The sequence below is a fragment of the Helianthus annuus genome, chromosome 9, assembly GCF_002127325.2.
Source record: "Helianthus annuus cultivar XRQ/B chromosome 9, HanXRQr2.0-SUNRISE, whole genome shotgun sequence".
Classification (NCBI taxonomy): Eukaryota; Viridiplantae; Streptophyta; class Magnoliopsida; order Asterales; family Asteraceae; genus Helianthus; species Helianthus annuus.
Window position 1 is genome coordinate 78867701 of NC_035441.2, and position 17666 is coordinate 78885366.

Sequence of the window (17666 nt, forward strand, 5' to 3'; positions counted from 1 at the left end):
AAAGAAGATATCCAGAAAGGAATTGTTCAAATAAAGGTTCCCGATTAAGGAATTCGTGCACTTATAACATAATTGTGTCACTTAATTGACACGAGCAGTGGTGGATGAACTAGAGCCTGAATTATGGAAAATCTCTGTAACTCCTTACATCTTGATTATTCCACATAAATTTCCCTGCTTACCTCCTGGGAGGCAGGTGTAATTAAGATTTAGCATCCCGCTGTGGGCGGGAGTATTGTGAAAACTCCATATTGATTATGGAAAAATCGAAACCTTGATTAAGTAGGTTTTAAGACATAGGCTCATATAGCCTGACTCAATCTTCTGAAGGTTTTATATTATTAAATAAGAAAGACGGTTCATATTGCTTATATAGTAATTGCCGCAACCCTAATTAGGCAACGATTAAGAATTTGCCATCAGCTACCCAGGATCTAAAGGCAAATTATTGGTGGATAAGCTTGAAAAAAAAAAGTCTGTAGCCACCTATGTAGCTAAATGCTTGACATGTGTGTAAGTCAAAGCCGAGCATCAGAAACCGTCAGGTTTGCTACGACAGCCTGAACTTCCCGAATGGAAGTGGGAAGGTGTAACTATGGATTTTATTACCAAGTTACCCAAGACGAGTAAAGGAAATGACACGGTATGGGTTATAGCCGATAGACTGACTAAGTCAGCTCATTTCTTACCCATCAAGGAGACTTATAGCTCCGACATGTTAGCCCAGTTATACGTTGATAAGATTGTAGCCTTGCATGGTATACCTGTGTCTATTATCTCTGATCGGGATACTAGATACACGTCGCATTTCTGGAAGAGTTTCCAACAATCTTTGGGCACACGTTTGAATTTTAGTACGGATTACCATCCTCAGACAGACGGTCAGAGTGAGCGTACTATTCAAACGTTAGAAGACATGCTACGTGCATGTGCTATCGATTTGAGTGGTAGTTGGGATAAGAACCTACCACTAATCGAATTCTCCTACAACAATAGCTACCATACCAGCATTAAGGCTGCGCCTTTCGAGGCATTATACGGTAGAAAGTGTAGATCGCCTGTTTGTTGGGCGGAAATTGGAGATGTCCAATTGTCTGGACCAGAGATAGTCTTCGAAACGACGGACAAGATTGTCCAGATTTGAGACCGTCTCAAAGCTGCCCGAGATTGGCAGAAGAGTTACGCGGATCCCAAGGCGTAAAGATTTTCACTTCAAAGTAAGTGAAAAAGTGTTACTTAAAGTATCACCCTGGAAGGGAGTGATGCGTTTCGATAAGAAAGGCAAACTAAGCCCGAGATACCTAGGACCTTTCGAGGTTATCGAACGGGTCGGGTCAGTTGCCTATAAGCTAAACTTACCGGAAGAGCTCAATGAAATTCACAATGTGTTCCACATCTGCAATCTAAAGAAGTGCTTCGCTGATGAATCATTGGTGATCCCCCACACAGATGTGCATATAGATGAGAGCTAAAATTTGTGGAAAAACCTTTGTCGATTGAAGATCGACGGGTAAAGAAGCTTCGAAGGAAGCATGTACCGATAGTAAAGGTCAAATGGGATGCCCGTAGAGGTCCCGAATTCACGTGGGAAATTGAAGCCACGATGAGAGAAAAGTACCCTTAATTGTTCGAGTAAATCTCGGGTCGAGGTTTATTTTAAGGGGGTGAGGATGTAACACCTCGAAATTTTGTGTCCAATAATGTGTCAACACGTGGCATTAGATATTCAATAAAGGACTAAAGATGACAAACCTTGAAAGTATGTAAATTCAAGGGTTTAAATGTCAACAAAGGGTAATTATACTGTATAGTAACCCTAAACGATGCTCGTACCTTCAAACGAATAAATCATGGATCGTACGGAAGCGAAACGCGGAAGAAAGTGAGAGATCACAAGCTGCAGGGGTTAACTGTGTCAACATGTTTAATTATACCTCTGAGTGACCCTTTGACGAACCCGAGGCTTTGTAACAGTAAAATACGCTCACTAAAATGTACTATATAAATTTCGCAAAGTTCCGTTCTAGAACGAGAAAGTTATGATCAAATTCGTACGAGAAGGGTTAAAAGCGTCAACAATGAAAGTTAAGGCTTTCCAAATAATTAACAAACTAACCGGGGACTTAACAATGCGGGTAAATAACACGAGGCCCTTAGTTGTAAATAATCGAGGACCAAATCGCAAAGTTACCCCTTCAAACCCGAAAGGTCAGGTTAATAATTACTAAAGATTTTGTTAATAATTACTAAAGATTTTGTTAATAATTACTAAAGATTTTGTTATTAATTACCAAGATTTTGTCATGATTATAAAAGATTCAAAAATCTTGGAAAACTGATCTAACGCGGGCCGCGTAAAGAAATTGGGTTAGTTTACGCGGGCCGCGAGCCTGCTGTATTTTACGTGCCTGATTTGAGGACCCAGGCGACACGCGTACAAGGCAGCCTGATCTCCCATGCGGGTCGCGTGGAGGTCCCAGATGCAGAAAAATACTTAACTTGGCTGTTCAACCTTCTAAACGCCATAGGATGCATTTAAACCCTTCCAATTGGCCCCTAAACAACCCCTAAGCATTAGGAACACATGTTGGAAGGTTGTGGTTAGTTGGGGGACTTGTGTGTCAAAGAGTTGTGGTGAAAACTTTACTATAAAAGGCCATGTTAAGTTCACAAATGAATCACAACTCAAAACACATCTCCTGATCATTCCTGGAGCTCTCAAGCTGTTCTTCTAACTTCCTAAGTCGTGCATAAGCTTCTATAAGTTGCCTAACCCTTTGTGGTTTAGTTTTCCATAGTTTTAGCCTAACGATTGACTTTGCGATAAATCACGAATGGTCCAGTGATTGTCGAATCAAAAGTAGTTATGTGTTGGTATTTATGTGGGTAATAAACCCTAAAAGGGTTCCCCCTGATCACCACTCTGACTAGTTCAAATGTCGAGTCAAACGTGCACTTAAAAAGTCGACAGAAAGCCATTTTGCGATTTTGTAAATAATCTGTAATATAGATTCTATGAAACCTGTTTTGATGATCATAAAACACGATAATAAGTATATAAACTAGTCTACGCATGTTTTATCCGACCATTTGCTATATTGACCCGGTTCGGAACCGAAAGTCGCAAAAGTTTGACTTTTACATTGACTTCAGTTCTGACCCGTTAAAGTTCGATTTAGATATGCCTTAGGACTCTCTTAGGACCAGGTTACATGATAGTATAAACCTCTGTAACCGGTTCGTTGTTGTCCGAGTCTTTTACACATTTCCGTTAATTACTTAAAAGTTGACCGTAACGCCCTTTATAAATTTAAACGAGGTTTTCGGACATGTGAACGGATCATGACCTTGGTTACTGAATTCTAAGCATGTCCCTAAAATTTCATGTCAATCTGAGGTCCAGAATAAGAGTTATGCCAATTAGCGCAAATTGCGAAACTTTAGTAATTAAATAGCGCAATTATCATAATGCCTATCTAAACCCGGATTTCGACACCAAACCTTTTACTCACTGATGTAAAATAATATTTTGGGATTTTTAAAGATTTTTAATTATTTTTTTCCTTGCTCATAACCTACGGTTATGGCTACGGTTCGGTAAATACCGAATATGCCCTTTTCGGCCATAAATCGAGTTCTATAAGGTCTTTTGACCCGATTCCAGTTGCTACTGATTTTAAATAATAAATAAAGTATTTTAGACTTTATAAACTGATCAGGAAACTCAGATTCCCTGTAGAACTCTAAAACCTTTTTAATAATCTTTAAAAAGACCGAAATACGGTTATGGCTACGGTTCGGTAAATACCGAATATGCCCTTTTCGGCCATAAATCGAGTTCTATAAGGTCTTTTTGACCCGATTCCACGCTATTGACACACACTACTTGTTTGATTACGGATTCTTCTTGGTTTGGTGATAGATCTCTTGTTTTCGGCCGGATTGGTTTTCCTTGTTTGCAAAGATTGTTTTCTTGTTTGAAGAAGATTTGGTGTGATCGGCTAGTTAGGGTTTCATTAACGGCTGATTAGGTTACGTGTGCATGTGAAATAATTTTGCAGCTGCATTCATGGAGAGAAATCGTGACCCGGGATTAGAGGATCTAGGGTTTCAATCCTTTTCTGAACGTTTGCATGGGGATGTTTTCATTCGTGCTAGTGATCCGAAGGTGGTGAGTATTCCGGACTCTATAGGGAAGCCGTCCTTGTTTGCTAAGTCTATCAATATTGACGGCAACCCTATATTGCCCCGTCGTGGTAATACGAATGTGATCAATGTTATCGATGAGTTAGAAAAGATTACTGTTCCTGTTCATGCTGAGGGGAGTAACGTGGACCGTAGGGAAGATACGAATACTTTTAGGTCAAGTCTTAACTCGTATGCGGACAAGGTCAAGAATACTGTTCACAACAAGAGGGAAGTTAATTTCAGGTGGATGGAAGCGACTGAAACATGTCAAGGTGCGGATGTAGTCATTCCTCGTGAGGTAATTCGGAAAGTTCAGGATAAGTTTGAAAATGTTTTGTATGGTTATTTCTTGGGTAATCGTCTTCCTTTTCCGGTAGTGGAATACTACGCTAAGAATGTTTGGGCTAGGCATGGGTTTTCTAAACTTATGATGAACTCGGAAGGATTTTTTTTCTTTAAATTTGATACTAAGGAGGGTATGTCTAAAGTGTTATAAAATGGGCCATGGTTGATTCGGAAAATGCCTTTGTTTTTGAATGTTTGGACTCCTACGGTCAGCCTTAGAAAAGAGGGTATTAAGACAGTGCCAGTTTGGGTTAAGTTGCATAATGTCCCCCTTGCGGTGTACACGGATGACGGGTTGAGCTTGTTAGCTTCTAAACTAGGATCCCCCAAGCGGCTTGATGGTTATACAGCTGATATGTGTTCAGACCACTGGGGTCGGAGTAGTTTTGCCAGGGCTTTAATTGAAATTAATGCGGATTCTGATATTAAGGAGTGTGTTACGGTTGCTATTCCTAAGCTTGATGAGGAGGGATATGTTACTGAAAGTATTAGAGTAGAATATGAATGGAAGCCTCAACGATGTTCGGGTTGTTGTGTTTTTGGGCACAATGATCAGTCATGTCCTAAAGTTGTGAACAATAAGAAAGATAAGCAAGTTGTGGTGGACGAGGATGGCTTTGTTACGGAAAAAAGGAAAACGGCTAGAGTAGGAACGATGCCAAAGAAGCAGAGACAAAAGTTCATCTATAGACCAAAGGTGGCTAATGCGGGTGCCAGTTCTTCGGGTACTAAACATGACAAACCTAACAATGCCAATCGAGATAGTGTGGAGATCAGGAACTCGTTTGAAGCTCTAAATAGTACGGAGGGGGATGTTCGTGTGGTGGATAATGAGAAACATTATGATTCGGGTCCTCAGGCAAACGTTGGTAATAAAAATGGTTCTCTTCAAGAAGAGGAAGTTGTTGACAGAGTTCCAACGGAAATGGCTAGCTTTATGTCTAGCAAGTCTGTGGGGAAAAACGCTGAGGGGGCAAGCACTCCCGGTTTGACGGGTTTAAATGGGTAGTATAGCTGCATGGAACATTAGGGGTTTGAATCGTCCCCTGAAACAAAACGAGGTTCGGGTTCTTATTTCTGAAAATCAACTTAGTGTTTGTGCGGTTTTGGAATCTCATGTCCATGTGAATAACTTAGACAGAATTTGTAACAAAGTGTTTCGTTCTTGGAGTTGGACGTCTAATGGGGGTTTGTGTGCTAGAGGTACTCGTATAATTCTTGGATGGAATATGGATGATGTGAACTTAATGGTTCTTTCCCAATCGGACCAAGTTATACATACTCAGATCCAATTTAAGGCAGACAGGAAAGTGGTCCTTTGCTCCTTTATTTATGCTGAAAACTCTTACCAAGCTAGGCGTGTGCTTTGGGAGGATCTTTCCAAGCATAATAGTTTGGCTCGAGATAAGCCGTGGTTAATTCTTGGTGATTTTAATGTGGCTCTTAGCCTAGATGATTGTTCTTCGGGCTCTTCTAGCCTATCTATTGGCATGAGGGATTTCTATGATTGTGTCAAGCAGTTGGAGATTCTAGATATTCCTTGTCATGGTATGCACTTCACATGGAATCAAAAGCCGAGAGAGGGTATTGGTGTCTTGAAGAAGCTTGATCGGATCATGGGTAATGTTCATCTCCTCTCTTTATTTCCGGACGGGTTTGCTTTCTTTCATCCTCCTCGCATTTCGGATCATACACCTTGTGTGTTTAAATCGTCTTCGGCTCACCGTCCTAAGCCGAGACCTTTTAAATTTCCGAACTTTATAACATCAAAGCCGGAGTTTATGCCAGCTGTTATTCAGGAGTGGTCAAATAGTGTAACGGGTCATACTATGTTTTCGGTGGTCACGAAAATGAAGAACCTCAAGACAGCTTTTCGTAAGATTCTCCATAAGCAGGGTAACCTTCATGAACGTGTGTCTTCTCTCCGGAAACAACTTGATCATATTCAGCAGCAAATTGATGCTAACCCATCGGATTCTTGCCTGCGTGAGTTGCAATCTTCGTGCCTTCGTGATTTTCAAGTCGCGGCTTATGATGAGGAATGCTTTCTTAAGCAGAAAGCCAAGGCTGATTGGCTTAGTGCGGGTGATGCTAATACTTCGTATTTCCATAAGTGTGTGAAAAGTAGAAACGCGAGAAGTAAAATTTCGTGTATTAAAGATGCTCATGGTAACCAGTTCGAGGGTGATGATATCCCGGCTGTTTTCGTTAATCATTACACGAATTTTTTGGGTACTTCGGACCAAGTAGACCAGCTTGATATTGATAATTTGTTTGTTAATTCTCTCTCTAGTGATGCTGCTAGTCATATGGTTCGTCCGGTGACAAGAGAGGAAGTTAAAAAGGCGATGTTTAGCATTGGGGAAAACAAGGCTCCGGGGCCTGACGGGTTCACATCAGCATTCTTTAAACATGCGTGGGACACTGTGGGTGAGGAGGTTACAGATGCAGTGCTTACCTTCTTTGATAATGGCCAATTGCTTAAACAGATTAATCACACGATTATTGCTTTGGTCCCTAAAAAGGATGCCCCTAACTCGGTTCTTGATTATAGGCCGATTTCTTGTTGTAATGTGCTATTTAAATGCATCAGCAAAATCATCACGGAAAGAATTAAAGGCAAGTTGGAAAGCTTGGTTAGCATAAACCAATCGGCTTTTGTTCCGGGTCGTAAAATTTCCGATAACATACTCCTCACGCAAGAGCTTATGCACAACTATCATACCAATAGAGGTCCCTCTAGATGTGCTTTGAAAATCGATATTCAGAAGGCATACGATACAGTTAACTGGTCTTTCCTGGAAACTGTTTTAACGAGGTTTGGTTTTCATCGGAAAATGGTAAAGTGGATTATGACATGCGTTTCTACGGTTTCGTATTCCCTATGCATCAATGGTAACATTCACGGCTTCTTTTATGGGAAGCGGGGCCTTAGACAAGGGGACCCCTTGTCTCCGTATCTGTTTACGCTTGTGATGGAAGTCTTGTCTCTTCTTCTTCAACATGCAGCGAGAACTCATGCGTCGTTTAAATTCCACTCTCTATGTGCTAAGCAAAGGATTATAAATGTTTCGTTCGCGGATGATTTATTCGTTTTTGCTCATGGGGATCGGTCTTCGGTTAAAGTCTTAAGGGATGCTTTGGGTTGCTTTACAAAGATTTCGGGTTTGGTTCCTAGTGCTCCAAAGAGTACGATTTTCTTTTGTAATGTTCCTAGCCAGGTGAAAATGCAAATTCTAGGGTTGATGCCTTTTCAGGAAGGGTCCCTTCCGGTTCGCTACCTTGGAGTTCCGCTGATTTCAACCCGTCTTGCTTATAGGGATTGCAAAATCCTGATTGAGAGAGTTAAACGTCGTATTGACAATTGGATGTCTCGATCCTTATCTTTTGCAGGTAGACTTCAACTGATTAATTCAGTTCTGGGTTCTATGTATACTTATTGGGCTTCTGTATTTATGCTTCCGGTTCGTATTGTTAAAGAGCTTGAAAAGTCTATGCGTCGTTTTCTTTGGAATGGTGGCTCTCAGGGTAACGCTCGTTCTAAAGTTGCTTGGCCAAATGTTTGTTTGCCGAAAGATGAAGGGGGTCTGGGTGTTCGCAGCATTAACGATGTCAATGTTGCATTACTGGCTGGCCACGTTTGGAGTATTATTACTAATCGTCCTTCTCTTTGGGTACAATGGATTCACTCCTACAAATTGAAAGGTACGAACTTTTGGGAGGTGACGAAACGGGGTAGTGTAAGCTGGGGATGGAGACATATTCTTGCTATTCGTGATCGCATAAGGCCTTATGTTTGGATGTCTATCCGAAGCGGTAGGCAAACGAATGCTTGGAGTGATAACTGGTGTTCTTGCAGTCCTCTAAGATCATTCATCTCTCCTCGGGCAATTGCTAATGCGGGTTTAAATCTTCGGTCAACGGTTGCGGATATTATAGATGATACCGGCCAATGGAAATGGCCTCAAGCTTGGTTTGATATCTTTCCGGTGCTTATAAACATCCCTTCTCCGCATCCGCTTGTTGAAATAACTGATCGATGTAGTTGGAAAGATTTGGAAGGGAACCTTTGTCATTTTCGGTCGTGGGAGGTTTGGAATACTTTGCGACGTAGGGGTGATAGGGTTGATTGGGTTGAATCTATCTGGTTCAGCCAATGCATTCCTCGGCACTCTTTTCATTTATGGCTAGTGATGAATAATAAGCTAAAGACACAAGACAGGATGGCTACTTGGGAAGCGGGTAGTGCTACTAATCTGATTCTTATGTGTTGTCCTCTTTGTTACCATGATCGGGATTCTAGAGACCACCTGTTCTTTCAATGCCCTTTTGCTACGAAAGTTTGGGAATCTGTAAGGAAAATGGTCAACATGGGGAATGTCAATAACACATGGTCATCGGTTATGCAGTGGATGGTTCAAAATGCAACCACTCGAACGATCGATCGGATTGTTGGGAAGATCCTTATTGCGGCTACTACATACTACGTATGGCAGGAGAGGAATAGCCGATTGTTTTCTAGTGTCCAACGCACACCGGATATGCTTTCACATGTCATCATCTCTACGGTTAGATTGAAGATTATGGGGTTCAAGCTTGGGAGTGATCGGAAGCACCGTAAAGTATTGGATACTTGGCAGATTTCGATGAAGAACTTGGATTGTGAGCCGGGCTAGAGTGTGTTTGGTCGGGTCTTCTTTTGATAGAGGCTTTGTTGTCGGGCTTTGTTTTTTTATTTTCCTGGTTGTTTTGTTTTGTCGTTGGTTGTTTCCTTGGATGTTCTAGTCTTGGTTTGTCTTGACTAGTAGTGTGTGTCAATAGCGTGGCACACCCTGTTCTTTTTTGGTTTGGTGATTTATAAAATTAACCGGGGTAACCCTTTACCCAAAAAAAAAAAGACCGAAATACCCCTACGGGGCATATTATTAACTTAAACTCGTTACGGGCATTATGGAAGGTATCATACTGATACCACAACCTCTTTAAAGTGTATTGACTTAGGAAAGCAGTGTAGGACTCTAACGGATACCCGTTGCGTCTTTTGCACGCACGGTTCGGCTTATGTAACTAGTTTACATAATTTAGCCGAAACGGGTCAAACTATATTGTTTTAACCCCAAAATCCAGAGTATGATTGTTATACCCATATGAAACAAGTCTTCAAACTTGTTGGGTCAAAATCACACTCTATTCACGGTTTTCGCCTTTCACGCGATTAAACCGTAACAATTCTTTAAGACTAACCGGTCTAAGCTTAGGCTTAATTAAAGACCCGTTAGCATTCTAATTGGTTATTTATACCATCGTTCCAGACTAGAGCCTTCCGGTAAATTGTACCTACGCTTACTTAAGTGAATACGGCTGAGTTATTATTCTTGCTATTTTAAGACAGGAGCTAGCTCAGGTAAATACTCTTAACTTATTTTCCCTATACGGGCTTGGGATACGGTATAATAGTACCGCTTGGTCAGGTATTGAATATTTAATCGGATTGTGATTAAGTTATTGAGGTAACCCGGTTTGATCTGTATTGTTTGAAATAAAAGCCTTTAGGGGTTAATGACCATGTCCCGGATATCCTCGACATCATTGTATTATAAAATGGTCACGCCTTATGCACGGGGTGTAGGCATACACCTGACAGTTGCATAAGGGAAACGGTATCTCACGCTCAGTGGGCCTATACTTGTGACGTGTCTGTTAATCTTGACTTGGTTTCTACATCGGGCCCTGAACGTACAACGAACATGTAAATCTGTATACAAGATCATAATTATGATTGTCTCAAGTTATAAAAGATTAATTTTGCCTCTGTGCATTTTAATCAAAGTGTCAAAATAATTTGTGCCTGGTGCATCTAAATCAATTTTCCTAAACTCTTTTCAAATGAGTCAGCTGAGTGTATTTACCAGTGAAAACTGACGTATTTTCAAAAGTCTAAGTGACAGGTACAAGTACGTAATAGGCTGGAAGCTGCTCAGGACATTAATAAGGAATCTTGCAAGTTCTAGGCGTCTAAAGTCTGTAGAACAATGTTTATAGATCTGCCTGTGGATCCCTTACTTTCCGTTGTAATACTTGGATATTACTTTTATTCGGAATATAATATATTTATCTTTTGCTTCCGCTGTGCATTCATATATATTGTGTGGTTTGACTATATTGTTGCCAACTACGTCACAGAAATCCCCCACCGGGCCCACCGGTGAGACACGTGGAAATCGGGGTGTGACAATTTTGATCATAGAGAGCCTCGAAAGGAGCCATGTTGATGCTGGAGTGATAACTGTTGTTTTAGGAGAATTCAATTAACGGAAGATGTGAATCCCAACTACCACCAAAATCGATCACACAAGCTCTAAGCATATCCTCCAGTGTCTGGATTGTTCTTTCAGACTGACCATCCGTTTGTGGATGATAAGCTGTGCTCAGATTAAGTTGGGACCCCATAGCAGATTGCATGGTTCTCCAAAAATGAGAAGTGAAACGAGCATCTCTGTCAAAAATGATGTTCAAAGGAACACCATGTCGAGCTACAATTTCATCCACATTGATTTTAGCAAGTTTGTCAGCAGAAAAATCCTCGCGGATTGGCAAGAAATGCGCTGACTTGGTAAGACGATCAACGACTACCCAGATGGCATCATGACCTTTCTTTGTGCGCGGAAGTTTGGTAATGAGATCCATGGTAATGTTTTCCCATTTCCAAACTGGGATCTCTGGTTGCTCTAATAATCCGGAAGGACGCTGATGTTCAGCCTTAACCTTAAGACAAGTAAGGCATTTTGATACATATAAGGCGATGTCTTTCTTCATACCAGACCACCAATACTGAATACGAAGATCCTTATACATCTTATCTGAGCCAGGATGAATAGAATAACGAGACTTATGAGCTTCATCCATAAGCAAGGTACGAAGATTATCTTGGCTCGGGACCCACAAACGGTCCATGAAGTAATACGATCCATTGTCCTTCAGTTCCAGATCAGGCGTTATGTGGTAGGGAAATTCCTTATCCATCAAGCCTTGTGAAACACAAGATTGTTGAGCCTGAGAAATACGTGCTTGGATATCGGATTGAGCTTGAATAACAGATTGGACACGTACACAATGAAGCTTAGTACGTTCCTTGCGACTCAAAGCATCGGCCACGACATTCGCCTTACCAGGATGGTAGCGAATTTCGCAGTCATAGTCGTTTAGAAGCTCCACCCAACGTCGTTGCCTCATGTTGAGTTCTTTCTGACTGAAGATATGCTAAAGACTTTTGTGGTCAGTGAAAACCACACATTTTGTACCGTACAAATAGTGTCTCCAAATCTTAAGAGCGAAGACAACTGCACCCAACTCAAGATCATGAGTGGTGTAGTTCTTCTCATGTATCTTCAACTGTCTTGATGCGTATGCTATGACTTTGTTTCTTTGCATCAGGACGCAGCCAAGACCTAATTGAGATGCATCGCAATAAACGACGAAATCATCATTGCCCTCATGCAAGGTTAGGACAGGCCCGTCGCAAAGTCTTTGTTTCAAAGTCAGAAACGCTTCCTCTTGCTTGAATCCCCAATCAAATGGCTTGTTCTTCTGAGTTAGAGCAGTTAGAGGAACTGCAATCTTCGAGAAATTTTCAATGAAGCGGCGATAATAACCCGCTAGACCAAGAAAAGAACGAACTTCAGTAGGAGTAGTAGGTGTATCCCAATCCTTAATCGCACTGATCTTGGAGGGATCTACATGAATACCTTGTTCGTTGACAATATGTCCCAAGAATTGAACTTCTTTAAGACAAAATTCACACTTGGAGAACTTGGCGAAAAGTTGCTCTTTCTTTAGGAGTTCCAAAGTAAGATGAAGATGTTGCTCATGATCAGCTCGCGTCTTAGAATATATCAAGATGTCATCAATGAAAACGATGATGAACTTATCCAAATAAGGCTTGCAGACCCTATTCATCAAGTCCATGAAAACAGCAGGAGCATTAGTCAAACCGAATGGCATGACTGTGAACTCATAATGCCCGTAACGAGTGCGGAAAGCTGTCTTGGGAATATCTTCTTCATGCACACGAAGTTGATGATATCCAGATCGCAGATCAATTTTTGAAAAATAAGAAGCGCCTTGCAATTGATCAAAGAGATCGTCAATGCGAGGTAGGGGATATCGATTCTTGATGGCAAGCTTGTTAAGCTCACGATAATCGATACATATCCTAAAAGATCCATCCTTCTTCTTGACAAAAAGAACGGGAGCACCCCAAGGTGAAAAGCTAGGACGGATAAAGCCTTTGTCAGAGAGCTCCTGCAGCTGCTTAGACAACTCTTGCATCTCAGACGGTGCAAGACGATATGGAGCTCTGGCAATGGGATTTGCACCAAGTACGAGATCAATACGGAACTCGACTTGGCGTGCTGGGGGTAGACCAGGTAACTCTTCAGGAAAAACTTCAGGATAATCCCGAACAACAGGAATATCTTGAATAGATTTACCTTTGCCCTTATCTGCTACGACATGTGCCAAAAATGCCACATAGTTCTTCCGCAGATACTTCCGAGCTTTAAAACAAGACATGAGTTTGAGACCACCAGCAGGTTTCTCACCATGAACCTGTAGGATCTCACCTGACAAAAGCAGCATGCGAATGATCTTCTCAAAACAAACTATCTCTGCGCGATACTTGGCTAACCAATCCATACCCACAATAATGTCGAAGCTTCCAAGTTGCATAGGCGTGAGGTCAATAGGAAAAAGATGGTTGTTAAGGTTCAATTGGCAGTTGCGGAGAACAGAATCAAGAACATTGGGTTCACCACTAGCCACTTCTACTGTCAATGGTTTACCTAGTTTCGTTCTAGACACGCGAAGCAATGGTTCAAAAGATACCGACACAAAACTCTTATCGGCACCCGAATCAAAAAGAACAGATGCTGGCTGATTATTAATAAAGAACGTACCGTTCACCACATTATCATTTGCTTGTGCCTCTTGTGCGTTCATGTTGAAGACTCGACCTCGAGCCTGAGCCTGATTCTGATTCTGGTTGGCTAGCCTTGGGCACCAGTTTCTGTAGTGGGTCAGATCCCCACAATTGTAGCACGAACCAGGAGGAAAATGAGGTCGTGCAGCTTGACCTTGTTGCTGAGCAAGAGGCTGAGCAATTTGTTGAGCTTGGTTTTGGTTAGCAGGTATGCGGCAGGTGGCAGCAAGATGGCCATTTCTCCCACAGTTGGTGCATTGACGACACTGCACATGTGGTGGGTGATGGCCGTTACACCTGTTGCACAAAGGTGCATTGCCAAGATAAGGCTTCTTGGCCAGTGGTTGCGCAGGCTGATTTGGTGCAGTCTGAGCCTGTGCAGTAACGACATAGTTTTGGGAAGCCTTCCGCTTCCTAGACCCCCTTGTAGAACCAGAATCCTTTCCTTTCTTGTTTTGACCTTTCTTGCTATCTTCTTGCTCAGCTGCCTGCTTCTTACCCTTTTTTTTTTGATAAAGGGTTACCCCGGTGATTTTATATATTGACAATCAAACAAAACAAGTAGTAAGGTAACATCCTTACTAGTTCAGACATGAGACATACCCTCATGAAAGTAAACAAAAAGCAAACAACCAACAAGGAAATCGAAACAAAACGACCACTAGACAACTATCTAGACCATCACGACACTAGACCACATGAATCAACCATTCTCTATAATTAAATCAGCATCGTGAATCCTCCATTTTTCCAACAACTCCCGAACTCTGATTGTATTCTTGAATCTGAGCCCCATCAACTTGTATCTCACACTTTCTAAAACAGCTTTAGAGATGGTGTCCGGAGGCCTCGCATGGTTTCTGAATAAGCGATTGTTCCTCTCCTGCCAAATAACGTACGCTGAAGCTGCAACTAACAATCTGCAAACCAGGTTTTTCGCCGATTTAGATCTAGACCGATGGTTTAACCACTCCACAATCTCGGTCCATCTTGATTCAACTCTATTCATACCAACTTTAGATCGGACTGTGCACCAAATTTCCGAGGACAACTTGCATTCGAAAAACAAGTGATCGTGCGAATCCACATTTTCATAACACAAGAGGCAGCACATCATGTTCATATTGTTTCTCCGGGAATAGCTCCATTGCAAGATTTTGTCTTGCGTTAAAATCTTGCGTCGAACAATGAGCCACATCAAAAAGGCGTGCCGAGGGATACATTGAGAGAACCAAACAATACTTGCCCAATTCACCTCCTGCTCCCTAGCCCGAACCGAATTCCAAACCCCTGAAGAGGAGTACTCGTTAAGCTTATCACCATCCATCCACAAAAGCCGATCCTGATTATTCAAGTTTCGTTGCATAAGGTCTAATTGTATAAGCACGGGATAAGTATCTCTCCAAGCATCCGGCCATAACCAAGAGCCATCCATATAAACATCCGCCACTTTAGCATTCAAAGAGAAACCTTCTCTGGTTATAACTCTAGGAGATAGAAAGGTGCATAACGGACCAATACTACTCCACAAGTCAAACCAAGCATACGTATTATTACCGTTCCCAATCTGAGACCAAGCATGCTGACGGATTAAAGGCCTAAGTTGGGTCATCTTCCTCCAACTCCAACAACAAGAAGCCGGAACCCTGTGATCCCAAAAACTCCGACCCCTTAAAAGATAAGAATGAATCCAAGCCACCCAAAGCGATTTACGGTTATTTAGAATACTCCAAATATGCGACACCATGAGAGCTTTATTGACATCCCCGATCCGACGAATACCCAAACCTCCCTCATGCTTAGGCACACACACCGAATTCCAAGACACTTTCGCCCTACCCCGCTGAGAAGGAGATTGAGCCCAAAGAAAATTACGCATTTTAGATTCCAGCTCCTTAATGACCCTAGCTGGTAAAATAAAAACCGAAGACCAGTACACATGAAGAGCTGAAAGGACCGAGATGATTAATTGCAACCTGCCTGCAAAAGATAACATTCTGTTCTTCCAATTATCTATCCGATTTTCAAGACGCTCCACAAGAACACTACAATCCTTGTACAACAGTCTAGACGAAATAATCGGAACCCCCAAATATTTCACCGGGAGCGTACCCTCCACGAACGGCATGATAGACAAGATTTCCCTTTTAACATTATTCGGGACATTACAAAAAAATCCTGTACTTTTCTGTGCACTCGGAATCAGCCCCGACATTCGAGTGAATTTCGTGATAGAAGACATAATACATCGAGCCGAACCCACATCACCTCTAGCAAAGAGGAATAAATCGTCCGCAAAGCAAAGATTAACAATTCGCTGCTTTTCACATTTATTATGAAACCTGAAAGACGAATCAATCCTTGTGGCATGGTTGAGAATACACGTCAAAACTTCCATCACGAGAGTGAAAAGATAAGGGGATAATGGATCACCTTGCCTTAACCCTCTTTTCCCCTTAAAGTACCCATGAATATTCCCGTTGACACATATCGAATAGGAGGCCGTAGACACACATAACATGATCCAATCGACCATAATGCCATTAAAACCGAAGCCAACTAACACATTCTTAAGAAAACCCCAATCTACCGTATCATATGCCTTCTGGATGTCTACTTTAAAAGCACATCGTGGAGGGCCAAAATGACGATGGTAATTGTGCATCAACTCTTGCGTAAGAAGAATATTATCCGAAATTTTCCGACCAGGAACAAAAGCTGATTGGTTTATGCTCACAATTTTACTTAACGAACCTTTCAGCCTATCTTCCAGCACTTTACTAATACATTTAAAAATGACATTACAGCAGGAAATAGGACGATAGTCAGTGATCCTAGTCGGGGACGATACCTTGGGAATCAGAACAACTAACGTATGATTGAGTTGCTTCAGCAGATTTCCAGTGTTAAAGAAATCGAGGACAGCATTTGAAACATCGCTCCCCACAATCTGCCAAGAACTTTTAAAAAACGCAGCCGTGTAACCATCAGGACCAGGAGCCTTATCATTCCCAATCGAAAACATAGCTGATTTAATTTCCTCCAAAGTAACCGGCCGAACCATATGGCTTGCAGTATCAGAATCCAGCTTATTAGTAAAAATATCCGGAGATGGCTGTAAAGAAATCTGACCTGCGCAACCCAAAAATGCTCATAATGGCTGACAAAAGCCGCAGCCACGTTGTCACCTTCAAAAACATTGCCACTCGAATCCGAAATCACATCGATACGATTAAAATGATTTTTACACTTTAAGGATGAATGGAAGAAAGCCGTATTAGCATCACCTGCACGGAGCCACTCCACTTTAGATTTCTGCTTGAGGAACCTTTCCTCATCAAGCAGCGCCTCCTGAAAATGACTTAGCATAGCAGCTTCTTGAGAGCGTAAAACATCGTTCAGGGGGTCCATATCAATGTCATGTTGAAGAGCCTCAAGTTTGCCACGAAGGTTAGCAACCTTCTCATGAAGATTACCTTGTTGAAATAAGAGAACTCGAAGCGAAGATTTCATAGATGTGAGTTTTTTGATAACTCGAAACTGATGAACTCCATTAATTTGCACATCCCATTTAGACTTGACAATATCCAAGAAACCCGGCTTGTGAGCCAAGAAATTAGCAAACTTGAAAGGTTTCGGTTTCGATTTACCAGCCGAGAACAGTTTTAAGACACAAGGACAATGATCCGAAATACCACAAGGCTTGAAGATGGCAACCGATTCCGGGTAGGAACTAACAAACGAAGCATTACCCAACACTCTGTCAATCTTTTTCAGCAAACCAATACCTTCTTTGGGCTTTTGACTCCATGTGAAATGTAATCCTGTACGATTTATATCAAAGACTTCAATCTCTTCAAGACAGTCTTTGAAATCACGCATACCAGATGTTATGGATGAAGAGCCGCAAGACTTATCTTCAATATTCAAAGCAGAATTGAAATCACCCATTATCACCCAAGGTTTATCATGAACCAGGCCATTATGCACACGTAAACTATGCCAGAGATCCCTACGAGAAACATAATAATTCGCAACATATATAACGGAGCAAAAGAACATACTCTTAGTAGCCTTACAAAACACCTGAATATGTAAGACTTGAGCTGACTGCGTGAGAACCATAACATCAACCTTCATTGGATCCCAACCCAAA

At 41.7% G+C, this 17666-nt stretch overlaps 1 protein-coding gene across 1 annotated transcript; it reads left to right on the forward strand.

Annotated features, from left to right (window-relative positions):
• The first annotated feature begins 4708 nt into the window (after positions 1-4708).
• On the forward strand, positions 4709-5542 carry LOC110886997. Its single transcript, XM_022134896.1, has one exon. It carries the CDS (start codon positions 4709-4711, stop codon positions 5540-5542), a length of 834 nt encoding a protein of 277 aa, XP_021990588.1.
• Positions 5543-17666: the final 12124 nt, after the last annotated feature.